Source organism: Neophocaena asiaeorientalis, unplaced genomic scaffold (assembly GCF_003031525.2).
Source record: "Neophocaena asiaeorientalis asiaeorientalis breed wild unplaced genomic scaffold, Neophocaena_asiaeorientalis_V1.1 scaffold268, whole genome shotgun sequence".
Lineage (NCBI taxonomy): Eukaryota > Metazoa > Chordata > Mammalia > Artiodactyla > Phocoenidae > Neophocaena > Neophocaena asiaeorientalis.
The window spans coordinates 4,709,739-4,726,178 of NW_020173979.1; the positions used below are offsets into that span (position 1 = coordinate 4,709,739).

A 16,440-nucleotide genomic window follows, 5' to 3' on the forward strand; every position below is an offset into this window, starting at 1 on the left:
CGCATGCATACGTGTGTATATGTGCACGCGTGTGAATGCACACCTGCAAGCACATGCGTACGCACGTACCAGTGCACACACATGCATGCGTGCATATGTGTGCACATGTGTGTTTGCACACACATATGCATGTATATGTGTGTTTGCATGTGTATATGAATCACGCCCTGGCACAAGTAGATGCTTGATAAATGAAAATGCCCTCCTATATCACTGGCCTTCTATTCCTTTTGTGCAGCAGTGAACAACCTGATAGAAGACTATACAGAGCATTTCTAAAGCTCCCCCATCACATGTCATACAGCAATCTCAGGCTTTTTAATCCTGGTTCTGTACTACCACTGTCACCAGCAACAATAACAGCTCCCCTTCCAAATCACTTACAACATGTTCCCGTTACTATGGCTGCATAACAAATCCCCCCCAGAACATAAGGGCATAAAACAACCACTTAACTTGCTCATATGTTTTGTGGATGGGGACTTCATAGAGGGTGCAGAATGGTGGCTGATGTCTGAGGCCTCAGCTGGGGGACTTGAAGGCTGGGGCCTGGAGTCATCTGCGGGCTCCTTCACTTATATACCTGGGAGGTGCTCTTTGCTGACTGAGAACTGAGCTGGGGCTGTCAGGTGGAACACCTACATGGGGCCTCTTGGCTTCTTCACAGTACGGCGGCTGGCTCCAAGGACAGTGTCCGGCGAGAGAGTGCCCAGTGAAAGCTGTACCACGGTTTACGACTTAGCCTTGGGAATCACAGTGTCACTTCCGCCACATTCTATCCGCAAGACAGTTACGACGCTCTGCCAGGCTGAGGGGGAGGGGACAAAGATGCCCCCTCTTGATGCAGGAACGTCGATGTCACAATGAAAGAACAGCACATGGGATGGGATGTGTGTTGGTGTAGCCATCCTGGGAAAATGCAATCTGCCACATTATGTGTCAGGGAGCTCAGATGATCTCTTATTCCTCAGAAAACACTGAGGGGCTACCTATACGTATCTCCACTCTAGAGATGGACAAACTGAAGCGCAGAGAGGCAAAGTAACCTGCCTTGGGCAGTGTATTTAACGTCTCTGAACCTCAGTGAGCCCCCTCTATAAAATAGGTAGAAAATTCTCTACCTGAATGGATTACTGTGAGCCTGCAGTGCTTATTACCTTATGAGGTTGTTGGAAGGTTGAAGTCGGGGAAGTGATTTTGTGATCTCTTATCCTTTGTGCCAGTGCAAAGTACCAGTCTTCGCTGCTGTAGCGTCATTATTTCCTTGCCTTCCACATACAATCATCTGTCCCACACAGACCCCACAGCCAACCAGGGACCAGGGTTTCCACCCACATACCGTGAAGAGTGAGTGTGTCAAAGCCTTTTGGCAGGGGTTAGCTTTGATGCAGCAGAAGGATCGCACCCTCCATCTCTGCCTGTTCCTATCTTCCAGGGGGGAAAATACCTTGGGAAGAATGCTAGTGTTTGTTTATAAATTCCAAATGTATAACCCTTAATACCTCATTTAGTTGGTTAAATGTAGCCCTTTAGTCATATGAAAGGCCATCTGTTGTACTGTGTGTCTCTCCCCCAGGGGAGCAGAAGGAAGGACCAGCATTTTTGCATGAGTTCATGGGTGGGAATCTTCTGACTCCTGGAGCGGGTGGGTGGGGGGGCAAGGACCATCTTGGAAAATCATTCCTCTGGGGATGCGTTCCAGGCCCTATGTCCTTCATTGACAATGCAATATCTGTAAGGTCTGAGGCCTTAAGAGACCCCCTTTGCTATGATGACTGTTATATAGACGATTTACTCTACTGTTAATAGGATTCAGTTAGGAAAGGGGCAGTGGAAGGGAGCTAAGTGCTGGAGAGTATGTAGCGGCCTGAACATCGCTCTCATTTCATGGCCTGCCGGGCTGGCTGCCTCATAGCAGCCGAGGCAGGAGTGAGGGAAGGGCTAGAACACAGTCAGCAGGCATGGCTGGGCTGTGCTCACCTCCCCAGGAGCTGGGGGCACTCAGGTGACCTCCAGAACCTCAGGTGGCAGGTGTCTGTATAACCGAGGTGAGCTTTTATATTTTAGAGAAACACCAGTCTCAGCAGAGAGAGCCCCGGCTCTGCAATCTGGAAGGGCCAGCTTTGAATCTGGCTCCTGCCCTTAGAGCAGGGTAACTGTGGACCAGTAACTTAAGGCCTCTGAGCCTCAGATTCAGTTTCTTCGAGTAAAGTGTGGGGCAGAGACATGCTTACTACCCGCATCATGCCTGATACTTAGGCGAGGCCCAGTGCATGGGGTTTGTTTTTGTCGCTGCTTTTTAATCCTTACAGGAAGCGGAGGGAAGCATGGTTTTGCCTGCAAACGCTGCTGCTTGTCTTTCCTATTGATGGGAACAAGTCTCTGCCCATGAGCCCAAAATGTACAGTTTGACAGTCTCTGGGAGGCCATAGGGCCAAGAAGGCTATTTCTGGACATGGCTGGCTGGAAGCAGCGGTCCATCTCTCACTGCTCCCAGCTTCTGCTTGGTTGGTCTTTAAAAGGTGAGTTTCTTTTCCCCTGCCCCAAATCTCCACCATCTCTAACCCTCATCGCTACCCTGAACAAAGTAAGATTTAAAAATCCCAAGAGCACAGATGGGAAAATTGAAGTTCAGAGAGGTGCTGTGACCTGCCCAGGGTCACACAGCACACAAACGCCAAAGGCTAAGGGTTTTCGGTTGCTCTAGCGGGGGAAATGCCAGCCCCTCAGCGGCTGACAAGCCCAACCCCTCAGAGCTTCAACTCCTCCTCCCTCCCTCATGTCAACAAAAAGAAACTCATTTTCTATTCCTGGCTTCTCTGCCAGCTCAGAGAAGGGCCTGAGTGAAGAAGAAATGTCTCCAAATATACCCAGATGGTCTTGCCTGACTTCTCAGTTTTGCTGTCTGTTTTGCGAAATCTGTTTTCCACTAGACTCTGGGAACTGCAGGTGCAGGGGCCTGGGTAACAGCTGCCCTCCTCTGGGCTGGGTACCTGCTCTCCCGAGTTTGTGTCCTGGGGCTGTGTGCTCAGACTTGACCATGTTTGGGCATGGAGGCTTGTCTCAGATGGGAACCAAAGGCCACTTCCCCAGAGACGGACTGGGAGCCCAAACTTCCTGCTGGAGCTCAGGCGGCCTCTTTTGGGGTGGGGGCTGGGGGCCAGGCAGAAAAGTGTCTGCCGAAGACTCACAGGGCACCAGGGAGACTGTGAGTACCAAGTTCAGGGGCACTGGGGAAGTGGTTTCTCCAGAGACTGGGGCTGGAGGGGAGATCTTCGTGGAGGGAGGCTGGCAGTGGGAGCTCCCTCCCTCGACGGGCTGTCCATCAGGATTCTGGGCTCCAGAGGAGTCGATGTTGTGTCACTCGGAACTAGAACTGCTGGACCCGTGGTCTGGTGGCCTTCGGGGGGCCAAGGGTAAGGGTGGGCGCTCCATGGCCCAGTCACTGTAGTAACTCAGTGCTCTGGCCCTCAGGTCTCAGCTCCCAGAGCAGCCAGAGGGCAGCAGCCTGGAGATCAAGACCAGTCCTGGCACTTGTCACCAGGGGAGGGGGTAGGACAGAATCAGGCCCAGCAGGAGCACTGGGGACTTCTGATCCAAACCTTCAGGGTTTTCTTTGTTAATAGTAAGAGTTAATATTTATCGAGGGCTTGCGTTGGGCCAGGCACTGTGATATATATGATGTTCGATACATCCTTTGCTCTTTGTCAGGACTCTTGGAAGCAGGTACTATCATACTCATTTTACAGTCACAAGGTTGCTAAGTAGCAAAGCCAGGATTTGATCCCATGTCTGATGACCTCAAAACACCCCCTGTCCCTCACTCCACCAGACCCTTAAACACTGTCCTCTATGCCCTGTCCTCTTAAGGAAAAGGAGGTCAACCCAAACACCAGGTCACCCAGGACCCTCCAAAATCCTGTCTTACTTGGCCTTTCTTCATCCTTCCTAAAGCCACCCCAGACCTCCAGTGACTTTTCTAAATGGGAAGCTATATCCCCAAAGTCCAGAGATATTTAGTAATTCTCAAAACTGAGATGGTCTTCTTAGAGTCTAACTGAAATCCCTCCTTTTACAGCTACAACCCATTTCTTCTTGTCCAGACCTCAGGGGATGTCAGCAGCTCCCAACCTTCCTCCTGTCTGAAGGCTCTCACTGTGGTTGTTGTATCCTATGACCATGTCCGCATCCATATCATCTCCCCATTCTTTTATCCTGCGTGGTCTTACGAGGATTTATCAAAACTCTGAAGCCTACTCCTTCAGCGTGGGCCACAGTCTCACCAGAGCATTGCAGACAGGTGGGATCTGAACGAATGGCAGACTCCAGACTGTTCTCTGACAGGGAGCCTCCCATCTCTTTTCCTCCTGAGTTCTCAGACCCGGTAGCACAGGGTCCTGCCTTCCCCAGCCTTGGGAGTGCCCAGGGGCTGGGAAGATATAAGAAGCTGTGAAGCAGAAGGGCCAGTGCCCCTGGGGGCTGATTAGCCAGGAAGGCAGGGCAGGCCTCCCCCCTTCAAGGATGCGCCGACTCTCCCAGGAAAAGACTGGTTTTGTTGTGAGCACTCAGCCTAGGTCCTCCCTCCAAGGCAAGATTCCTTCTTGGCCCCAGAGACTTGTGTTCCACAGTCCTGGGGCTGGGACCAGGTACCAGTGACCATAGACAGTCCTGGGGAAGCAGGCCATGTGGGCTTTTAGCCCATCCTCAGGTGGCTGCGTTCCTTTACCTGCAAAAACGTGCATGGGCTTGTTAAACTGGTCCCAGGTAAACAATGATGTGGACTGTCCCACTCCCACAAGACGCAGAGACAGAAGAACAGAAGTAATAGGACGGAAGAGAATTGAACAGAACATCTTTCTTTGTCAAGGGAACATTTTTTCCCTTGTGAGTTCGTAATGTCTGTTAGAATGTAGGGAAACCCCACTTCTCAGTGCCCCAAATGTGGAAGGAAAAGTCATCATTGGGTGAGGGAGTCAATCATCTTGGAGGGAGTGACAGGGCTGTAACCTTGGTATCTGACCCTGGAATCTCCTCTTTAGGACACTAGGGGATGGGGAACAGCTGGAGTGGGGAGGAAAGGGGGTCAAGCATCTCTGATTGGACACTTGAAACAGTCCAATAGTTAGGAGAGAAGCCTGAGTAGAAAATGAAGCACTTTGCTGAAAATCCCTTTGGACTAATAATGCCTATCTCCTGGATACTCACTAATTCATAAAAATATTAGGTTTATTACTTTAGGGACCTGGTGGAAAAATAAGTTCCTTCCTGATATCTGGCTAAAATTTCCCCTACAACAGGGATTACAGAGAAAGGCCCCACGGCCCCTGCATCCTTGGTAGAACTGCTACCTTCAACAACAGACGAAACACCAACAAAGGAATTTACCACAGGCTGTGAGGCAATGCACAGAGGGATGGGAAATCCATACAAGGACAGAAGCCAGGCACCTCTGGCTCCAGGCGGCACATGGGTGGCAAGAGTGACACTGCTGGAGGGTGTTCAGTGCGCCCAGCAGGAGAGGGAGGGGCCCTGCTTGCCCTGGGGAGAAGCAGATTCCCAGAAGAAAAACGAGGGGCTTCTGGCCCAAGAAGGGGGAAGGGAGGAAGCTGCCCGTCACTCCCGGGCAATCTGCTTTGGCCCAGGCTGGCTCAAGTCCCCGTATAAGAGAGCAGTTGCTGAGGCCACATAATGCCTCCTGCCCTTGCTTGGAGCAAGGAGGAGGCTCTTACAGGATCCCAGTAGTGGAGACACCTCCTGCCACCCCAATGCCTGTGGCTGCCCTGCTGGCCCTTCTCTGCATGCTGCCCACGCCCAGCCGGCCCTGCTGTGGGACTGTTTTGGTAGAACTGTGAAATGCTCCAAGCTGTTCTGAGACAAGTATCCTAGGAGAAAGAGCACGGATGGTCCACTTCTGCAGGGAGGATATTAGTTTATCTCCAGTATTAGCTTCCTATCGGTGCTGTAACAAAGTACCACAAACTTGGTGGCCCCAAACAACAGAAATTTACTTACACACAGTTCCAGAAGCCAGAAGTTTAAAATGAGCAAGATGTTGGCCAGGCTAAGTCAAGGTGTCAGCAGGGCTGTACTTCCTTCAGAGGCTGTAGGGGACAATACGTAATTCCTTGCCTCTTCCAGCTTCTGGTGGCTGCCCGCACGCCCTGGCACGTGGCCACATCACTCCAATCTCAGCCGCCCTGGTCATAGCGCCCTCTCCTCTTTTGTGTCTAATCTCCCTCCACCTCCTTCCTATAAGGATCCTTGCAATTACATTTAGGTCTACATGGATAGTCTAGGATAATCTCCCCATCTCAAGATCCTTAATTTAAAATCTTTGCCATGTAAAGTAACGGTCACAGATCCTGGGGCTGAGAACATGTGTATCTTGGGGGCCACTACTGAGCCTGTCACACACTATGTGACCTTGGGCCAGTCACTTTACCTCTCTGAGCCACAGGTCCTTCATCTGTAGAATGGGGATGATAGTACTTGCCTCTCAGAGCTGGGGGGAGGCTTACATGGGGTCCAAAGAACCCTCTGAGGTTGCCAAGCTCCATATAAAAGTAAAGATGATGTTGATATTTGAGCACCTTCTTCTCTCACCTGTCCTCCCTTCTGTGGTTTATCTATCACCTGTGCTGATCTCACATCTGTTTGCCTCTGTGGTCCTAGAAATGACTGCTGTCCCTTGTGGACATGGGGAAGAAGTTGGTGATGGCTCAGAAGCGGGGAGAGACCCGAGCCCTTTGCCTGGGTGTGGCCATGGTGCTGTGTGCCGTCATCACCTACTACATCCTTGGCACGACCGTGCTGCCCCTCTACCAGAAAAGGTACTAAACCCTCCTGGCCTGGCCCCATCCTCCAGCCTCTCCCCTAAGGGTCTGGTCTGCAAGGAACCCCAGGCTTCTTCTTAACCTTCCCCTTGACCCTCACACCAGGCAGGAAGGTCTGGGCAATCCTCATTCTTAGGGTCAAGGGTTCAAGTGCAGGGAGGGTAGGCCGGACTGAGCCCTGCACGTCTGGAATTCTGGAACTTGGGCATAAAAGATGCAGGAGGCCCTTCTCACAAGAAACAGCCAAGGAGGCCAACACCTCTTCCCTGGTGGTCCAATGGTTAAAATCTGCCTTCCAATACAGTTCCCCTGGTCGGGGAACTAAGATCCCACATACGGCAGGGCAACTAAGCCCGCGCTTCACAACTACTGAGCCCATATGCCTCAACTGGTGAGACTGCGTGCCGCAAACTACAGAGCCTATGCGCTCTGGAGCCTGCATGCCACAACTAGAGAGAGAAAACCTGCACGCCATAACTAGAGAAAAGCCCATGCACCACAACTAGAGGGAATGCCACGTGTCTCAACTAGAGAGAAGCCCGCATGCCACAACTATGACCTGACACAGCCAAAAATAAAAATAAAGAAATAAAAAGAAAGAAACAGCCAAGGATCAGAGCAAATGCCCCAGTGTGAGTCTGATCCCAGGAGGAATCAGAGAGTCACAGAATTTTGTAGCTCATCTGCATTTTGGCTCTCTTTCACAAACCTCTGAGTCAAGTGGGCATCTATCTTCCTGTTGAATATCTCAAGTGATGGGGAGCTCACTACCTCAACTGTATACACCATTTCATTTCCGGGCCTTTCTGATAAGTAGGGAGTGTCTACACTGAGCCAAAAACTGTTCCCCTGGAGCTCTGCTCTGGAATCTCAGAGAATGTCCCATGCCTTTGCTGCCTGACATGTCAACCACTTGAGCTTTTAAAGGAAAAGCTGTGAAGTCCCTGATCCATGTTCTAATGGGAACAGATATGCTCAGTTCTCTCAGCCTGATCTTAGGATAAGTCTCAGACCCTTGCCTCTGGCCGCGTTCCAGCGGCTGACAGCCCCCTCGGTCTGGCAATGTGTCTCCTGCCTGGTAAATGGGAGATGAGTCACAGTTGATTCACTGGTGTGTTGATGAGCCTGTTATCCTCTTCCGGGCCTGCTCCTGTCCCACTTTTTACAGCCCTGGAGCCATTCCAGGCTGGAATCTTACCGAGTAAGGCACCGCTCAGAGCAGCCATGTGCCTCCAACATGTTTTCTCCGGGTTAAGCACCATCCCCGTCATCTTTTCAACTCGGGAAACAAATCAAGCCCCTCCTTCATCTACTCTTTTTAAAGGAAAGGGCATAGATTCTGAAGCCATCCATACCTGGCTTCAGGTCCTGTGTGGCCTTAGAAAAATCACTCGACCTTTCTGAACTTCTCTGCCACCCTTTACAAGACGAAGATGGATGTGGATAAAGTGTCTAAGGTCGGGCTGCCCATCAGAATCACTGAGAGGAGTTTTAAAAACACACCAGTCTTCCCTGGTGGCACAGTGGTTGGGAGTCCGCCTGCCGATGCGGGGGACGCGGGTTTGTGCCCCAGTCCGGGAGGATCCCACATGCCGCGGAGCGGCTGGGCCCGTGAGCCACGGCTGGTGAGCCTGAGCGTCCGGAGCCTGTGCTCCTCAACGGGAGAGGCCACAGCAGTGAGAGGCCCGCGTACCGCAAAAAAACCCAAAATAAACAAACAAACAAACAAAAACACACCAGGGCCTGGAGCCCACCTACCTTAGAAATTCTGATTCACTTGTTCTGGGGTGTGGTTTGGCCATGACAATCTTTACAAGCTCCCCAGGGTATTGGGTGAGCAGCCAGGGCTGGAACCACTTATGCAGATGTTGTCCAAAAGGCCCCAAAGTGTTGATATTCAGATTCTATGATTCCTCCCCTAGGCCCAGGGACTCTGGGGTCACGCTCCTTTAGTGCCAGATGCTGAGGGTTCCGGCCCTGGGTCTCTCTAAAGGGGTTCACACTGGGCAATCTGTGCCATCCATGTTCTGAGATGTGTATGTGTGTGCATCGTCTCCCCAGCGTGTGGACCCAGGAATCCATGTGTCACCTGATTGAGACCAACATCAGGGACCAGGAGCAACTGGAGGGCAAGAAAGTGCCCCAGTACCCGTGCCTGTGGGTCAACGTGTCATCCGTGGGCCGGTGGGCCGTGCTGTACCACACGGAGGACACTCGGGACCGGAACCAGCAGGTACTGACGGGGGGGCGAGGTACACATTCCCTTACCCCGGCAGGCGTGTGCGCCTGTCTCTAGCTGGTTCCCTATCCCTGCTCTGGAGAGCGGAGGCCGGGAAAGATAAACCCACTTGACCAGGGGCCACAGCTGGTATGAGGTCCAGACAGCCTTAGCTCTTCTGCACTGGAGTCAGACAGACCTGCCACTAACCAGCTGTGTGGTGGGAGCAGCCAGTGCGGCCCTCCTAAGCCTCAGTTTCTACATTTGTTGAAGCGCTGTTATGAAGTCAGGGACTGTATATGATGTACCAAGCTCGATGCTGGGTGGATAGCAGGCACAACAAAGAAGCTGTTAATGGTCTTGCTTCATCCTGTAAAGTGAGTCACATGAGAGGCCGGACCCAGAGCTGACCCCACAGAGAGGAACCCCTGTGACTCCCCCCCTGCAACTCTAGGAAACCAGAGGCCCAGGTTTGGAGCAACATTTGGAGGCCAACACTTGAGAGATGTTCCCAGCACTGCCTCTCAACACCCCCCACTCCAAATCCACCATTGTAGCCCTTTCTATAGGAAACACAAGTTGGCCCATTTTCATTCACTCATTCCCTCGCTCTTTCATTCAGCCATCGCTGAGCACTTCCTGTGTTAGGGGCTTTGGGTTCAAGAGGAGAGAGCTCATATGTGAAATAATACCTAGTAGAGAGGGATCAGTGCCGTAGGGAGAAACCAAAAAAATTATGGGCATTAAAGGAGGAAGTGACATTTCCTAGCACATTGAGGTGCGGGTATCAGAAAGGCATTTGGGTTAAAAATCAGGCAGGTACAGTTTACACAGAAATACGGGGCGGGGGACATACATATCAAGGGAAGGCAGAGAACAGGCATGAGGAGGGAAGGCCGGGTAAGAGAGAGATTCCAACACCGGCACAGACAATGCCACAGGATGGGGTGTAGCGGGAAAAGGTTTCAGAGGTAGCCTAGGGTCTGTTCTCAGAAGCCCCCCACACTACCAAAGTGGTCAATTAAACTGGGGTGGATTTTTTGTAGTTTTTTCTTTGGTTTTTGAGAGAAGAAGAACTTTAATGAAGAATGCTACATGTTATAGAAGGTAATTAGCCCCCATATTAAAAGAATATTACAGAAAACACTTTCCTGAATTTTTTTTTTTTTTTTTCTAAAAGGACAGTCTTCAAGGGTGTCTGAGAGTGATAGCAAGCACAACACAGTAGGAGAGAAGGAGGGGAGGTTGAATTCCAGCATTCCCTGACACAGCACAGTTAGGGAAGTGCGTGAAGCAACCATTTTACAGAGAATGGGATTAGGCATTTATATTCAATCAGGATTTTTTTTTTTTTTTTGAGTTTTAACAGTTCAGCATAAGGAAGGAAACTGGGAAGGAAAGATGGAGGAAGGGTTAAGCTCATCTACAACTGCAATTTTACAGAAAAACACACTGGTTCAACCATATGAGATGGGCAGGTTAGTCTTCCCCGTGTAGCCCTGCAAATACGTAGAGCAAACGCCAAGGCGGCCATCTGGGCTCGGGGTTAACGTACTGGGTACACAGTTTGAAAGAGACTCTGATTCCACCAGGGCTGGTCTCTCATCAGCCTGGGCTGGGAACACATGAAGTTCCTTTGCATTTGTATCAAAAGGCCAGAGCTTTGCCTGGAAAAACCTCAGACCGAATAATGCTCGTGGTGCTGGCTTTAACAGGGAGTAAAGTCACTTGCAACTCCTAATAGACTCCACCATTTCCTGGGGGAAGGTTCTACTGATTACCAGGGATTTAAATTCAAGCAAACCGTAAAGAAGGGAAATACTAATGATATTCTGGCGCTGTATAAGCTGTGTGCCTGTCTTCCCTGCCAAGGACTACCAAACTGTGGAATTAAAATGTGATCAGGGAAGCTGGGGTTCCTCACCTCTGTCTGTGGGTTAGATCCATCTGGGGGATTTAGAACCAGGGTCCCACACCAGACCCACTGATGCAGAATCTCTGGGCTCTTCAGGTGATTCCAAGGTTCCTTGGGAATTACTGCTGTGAGCAGCTGGGAGTCTTTAAAAGATTTGGGGTCCTGGCAGCACGATCAGAGTGATGTGGAGGGATGTGGGGTTCAGTTACTGGAGAGGGAGGTGAGGGCCACAGCAAACACCTGGGACAGCTCGGGCAGGGATGGATGCTGACAGAATTTGGCAGCTGGTGGGATGGGAAGGGGAAGGGTGCCTGGGGGGACAGTGGGATCATTGACAGTGCTAGGGGGTCATGGAGAAGTGGGTCCGGGCAGTGCAAGGTGGCCTGACTTGTTCTGTCATCACTAGCATGACTTGGCCATGCCAGATGGAGCTAGAGCCTCCAAACCCACCTGAATCAGCTCCTCCCATGACCCCTGCCTCTTCTTTAGCATCCAGGGCCCCCTGATTTATTCAAGGATCAAGAAGCACATTTTCAAAGACAAGCAGAAGTGATCACTGGTGCAATGGGGGCTGGGAACAGGCTGGTTTGCAGGCTGCCACCCCGGTCCTGAGGCTGCCAGAGGAGTGAAAGGCCAGATCTTCTCCCTAATGGGCTGTCAGCAGCCTGTCAGACATGCCTCTGTCTGGTCTCAGAAGAACAGCTCTGGAAGAACAGCCACTGGATATTCTATCTTTTATCCCATAGCATCCAGGCACCACCAGGAGTGCTGCCAATGGCAGGTTGCCGCTCTGGCGTGACAGTGGAAGTGGCCTTCACGGTTTTGCCAAACAGCTGGGTTGGTGCACCAGCTGTTCCTCCCACCTTTGTTCAGCTCCTTGCCGTGCAAGGAGCCAGTGTTCCGGGCCAGCTGGGTGTCTTCTGGAATCACATGTGAAAGGCCTGGCAAGGCTGTCTCCCCCAACCCCTACTATAAGGGAGGGTGTCGCCAGGCCACTCTTGGATTCTTCCATGAGACTTAGCCTGGGGGGATTCTAAGCCCCTTCCCACGGTCTATGCTGAGAACAGGGACACTGCAGGGCTTGGGGGAGAGGCTAGATCATTTAAGATCCTTTAGACAACTCATGGTTAGCTGGACCCAGGGCAGGGGAGAGAGGATGCAAGTGGGCCCCAGGCCTCTGAGGTTGGCTCTGCAGAGTAAACTCCTGTCCAGTGTCTAGAGAACATTAAGGATCTAGAGTAATCCCAAACTGGCAAAGAATACAGTGGGACCCCAGGATGGGCACGAGTTCCCACTTCGGAGCTTGTCCATAGGTCCCTCCTTAAGGGAAAGAAGGAGTATTGTTTCAATTTCATAGTTAAGTCACAATATTATTTGTTATTAACAGCATCTTCCATTTATTGAGCACGTACTATGTCCTGGGCTCTGCGCTCAGCGCTTAACGTGCATCATCTTGGTTAACCGCCGTGACAATTCTGCTAGGCAGGCACCCTCGCAAACCCAATCTATAAGGCTCAGCGAGGTTGAGACATTTGCCAAGGTCACACAACTTGGAACTTGTAGTTGAACTCAGGCCTGTCTGGTTCCATCGCCACACCTTTGCTCAGTGGGCTAGGTTACCCAAGGTCACAGTCAGAGACTTTGGGGAGATAGGACTAGGCCCTCTGAGTTCATGATTCTGGATCCACCTGCTACTGGGACCCTATCGTACCCAACAAATCTGAATGCCAGATTCCTCAGGAGCCAGCTCCTCCCCAGCCTCAGCTGCTCCCTGACTGGCTGGGGATGTGAATCTACCTCTGGATGCAGCTCTCCCACTTCCCAGGCTGTCAGAGCTGTGATGCAACCATTCTCTGTACTGCTGGACTGAACGCTGTCAGGGCAGGCAGCTTTGGGGCAGGACCTCATTTAAATACAGGGAGCAACCCAGGCCTGGGGAGAAGCTGGCTCAACACTGTCACTCGTTTTGATCTGGGACGTGATTGGACGAGGGCAGTGGTCCTCCTCGAACTTTAGTGCATGGAGGAATCACCCGATTGCTGAGCCCCACCCTCAGCCATTCAGAGTGAGTAGGGAGCCTGTGCTTATGACCAGCCTTCCAGGTAGTCTGCTGCGGAGCCCGTGCGGGGGACCACCCTCGCAGAACATCTGCCGGAGGCTCGCGTAAGCAACATTCAGCACGGAAGAGGGATAAAACCAGGGTCTCCACTTTGTGCCTTCTCTGCGGAGCTTTCCATCTGGACCTCATCTGCCCAGGCCGGAAGCTTCCTAATCACAATGATCAGTGTCAGAACTAAACGTGTCCCAGGCTCTGCCTGCACAGAGCTCTTTTAAATGCATTCTCTCTTTCCTTTGAATCTCGGTGTCAAATACCAGCTGGCCAACATCTTTTGCTCGGCTCACGCAGAGTTAGACCTCAAAGGGTTTTCAATTCAAATTTTCACCAATATTTTAAAATTGTGAGAGTCCACATTAAAATCTGGTTTTCTGGCTTCTCTACAAATATTGGAGGTCTGGCTACAGTAGGTCTTCTGGATGGCATGGCATCAGTTGTCCAGATGGAGTGATGCCTGCCAGTCTAGACGCAGCTGGCTCTCTCCATCTCACCAGGACCACCCATCCCCTGACACCAAGTGTCAGCTGGCACCTGTCATCCTATTCCCTCACCTACTTCACCTGTGGACGTTACCTGCCTGCGCTTTGTAGGTAATTGAGCGTATGACTTCTGCCCTGAATCGAAATATAGAGCCCACTCAGCCTGTGTCCCCCATTGGTCTCTTTAGACAGATAAGTTTGAAGTTCTTTAATAAACTCCTTTGAAAAAGGTATTGCTATTAACCCATTTAAGTGATGAAGACATCAAGGCTCAGAATGGTAAGCAATTTGCCTAAGGTTCTGAAGCCAATGGGAGCAGAGCCAGGGCTCCAGCTGGGACCCCTATCTCCAGGTGTGCAGCATGTACCCTGAGCAGCTCCAAGGCCACCACTCTCCCAGACAACACTGTGTACACACCTTCTAGAAGCACGCAATGTGCAGCCTGCCAAGCTTTGGACAGTCTTGACTCCCACCCAGGGGCCTGACTCCAAAGCTGACGCTTTTCTTTATTCCATGCCAGGCCCTAAGAAAGAGGGATTTCCAATCCCATGGGTGCTCTCGCTTCTCCCTACAGTGCTCCTACATCCCAGGCAGCCTGGACAACTACCAGATGGCCCGGGCCGATGTGGAGAAGGTTAGAGCCAAACTCCACGAGCGCCAGGTTTTCGACTGCTTCTCCACGACTCGGGAGAATGAGACGAGTGTCCTGTATCAGCGCCTCTACGGTCCCCAGACCCTCCTCTTCTCCCTCTTCTGGCCCACCTTCCTGCTGACCGGTGGCCTCCTCATTATCGCCATGGTGAAGATCAACCAGTCCCTCTCCATCCTGGCAGCCCAGAAGTAGCCCCATCCACACCACATCACTGCTCGGGCCACCAGGGACTGGATGGGTCCCCGGGCTGTTCCTCACTTGTGTCCCCATGCCTCCTCCCCCTGCCTTCCCACTCTCCCCCCTCCAATACATTCTGTCTTCTGCTGCCTGGATGGTCTTTGGGAAATCTCTTTGTTAAGTCATTTCCTGCTCAAGAATGTTACAGTGGCTTCCCCGGACCCAGGAGAATGCAAGGCCAACCAGTGATAGGTCTCCTTTCCCTGTCCCCGCTCAACTGACTCAAACTTCTTTCCTGCTGTGCCACTGTCCACTGCACCGATGACAGCGATTCTGTGCCTGTGTCCCGGCAGTTGGATCAAAGACCTGCCGGTCCCACCCAGGAAGCCATCCCTGGGAAACCTCTGTTCCTTCTTTGAATTCCGCTCTGAAAACAGCAGCAGCCCTCATGGGCAGAGCACACTTAGAACATCGTTTGTTTTCAGGATTCTCAGAGCTACATACATTTTTATACCAATATTATCAGATATAGGTACCAACTTCTGGTCTTAAAGCCATGGGGATATAACGTACAGCGTGGTGACCATAGTTACTAATACTTTATTGTGTATTTGAAAGTTGCTAAGAGAGTAGATCTTAAAAGCTCTCATCACAGGAGAAAAAAGTGTCACTGTGGGGAGATGGATATTAACTAGGCTTATTGCGGTGATGATTTTGCAATACATACTACAGATATCGAATCACTACGTTACACACTTGAAAACTAATATAACCTTATACATCAATTATACCTCAACTTAAAAAAACCAAATATATAAAAAATAACAAGAGGCTATAAGGAAATAATACTAAAATACATCAAAGTATTAACAGTGGGATGGTAGTTAACTGTAACTTTCTTCCCTCTTTTTTTTTTCTTCCCTTTTTTTATTTTTTTAAAATTTTTATTTTATTTTATTTATTCATTTTTTTTTTTTGTGGTACACGGGCCTCTCACTGTTGTGGCCTCTCCCGTTGCGGAGCACAGGCTCCGGATGCGCAGGCCCAGCGGCCGTGGCTCACGGGCTCAGCCGCTCCGCGGCATGTGGGATCTTCCCGGACCGGGGCACGAACCCGTGTCCCCTGCATCGGCAGGCAGACTCTCAACCACTGCTCCACCGGGGAAGCCCTCCTCTTTTTATTTTTGATACTTTTCTAAATTTTCAACACTAGGAAGGTTTGGTTTCATTGTGTTTGTTTTTAATCAGAAAAGTAACAGTAGATGTTACTTTCGAAGGAAGTTTGAAAGGGTGAGCTCCCCATCACCAAGCAGATGCAAGTGGCCTAGGGAAGGGGTTCAGCTCCAATCAGAGACAGGTTTTTGAGAACACACAAGTTTAAGAACCCTGTATGGAGGGAAGGTAACCGCAGAGATGGGGATTTATGATTTACAATGCAGATAGATACAAGACACTGGCCCTGCAGGGGAAGTCCATCTCAGTCTTGGAAAGGGGATAATTGGGGGAAGCTGTCATCTCTACCATTACCACTCCAAAAACTTGGCCTAGAGCAGTCATTCTCAAAGTGTGGTCCCCGGACCAGCAATATTGGCATTCTATGGAGGCTTGTGAGAAATGCACATTCTCAGGCCCTCAGCCCAGCCCTACTGAACCAGAAACCCCAAGGCGGTGTGGTGGGGAGTGGTTGCGTGGGGTCCCGAGGAGATGGACAGCACTTTGTGTTTTAACAATGGCTGCAGGGGACCTGTGCTGGAGCATGAGAACCACTGGTGTACAGAACCAGGGTCCTGTCACTGGGCTTTTTGGAATGAATCAATGACTTTTTGTCAGCTCCAGTCCTGAGCTGGACATGAAGTTAGGCTGGTGTCCCTGAAGCTCCTCCCGGAGCTGTGATTCCAGGTGCAGCCCCTGGGGGTGAATCCTATCTCCACTTCCGCCAGATTGCATCCCCCTGATTCTCACTTGTTTCATCTATAAAAGAGAGACTCCACCTTTTGGGTAGTTGGGAGGGCTAATGAAGGTTTGACACATAGTAGGTGGTCAAAATGGAA

At 50.9% G+C, this 16,440-nt stretch overlaps 2 protein-coding genes across 3 annotated transcripts in view; one reads left to right on the forward strand and one right to left on the reverse strand.

Annotated features, from left to right (window-relative positions):
• KCNIP1 (potassium voltage-gated channel interacting protein 1) overlaps positions 1-16,440 on the reverse strand; it is a 350,368-nt gene that overhangs the window by 315,724 nt on the left and 18,204 nt on the right. The gene's annotated exons all lie outside the window — the stretch shown is intronic.
• KCNMB1 (potassium calcium-activated channel subfamily M regulatory beta subunit 1) lies at positions 2,960-14,505 on the forward strand. The gene is made up of 4 exons (XM_024753410.1): positions 2,960-3,208; positions 6,673-6,830; positions 8,895-9,066; positions 14,136-14,505. The coding sequence occupies exons 2-4, from the start codon at positions 6,697-6,699 to the stop codon at positions 14,403-14,405; spliced, it is 576 nt and encodes a 191-aa protein (XP_024609178.1). The 5' UTR covers positions 2,960-3,208; positions 6,673-6,696; the 3' UTR covers positions 14,406-14,505.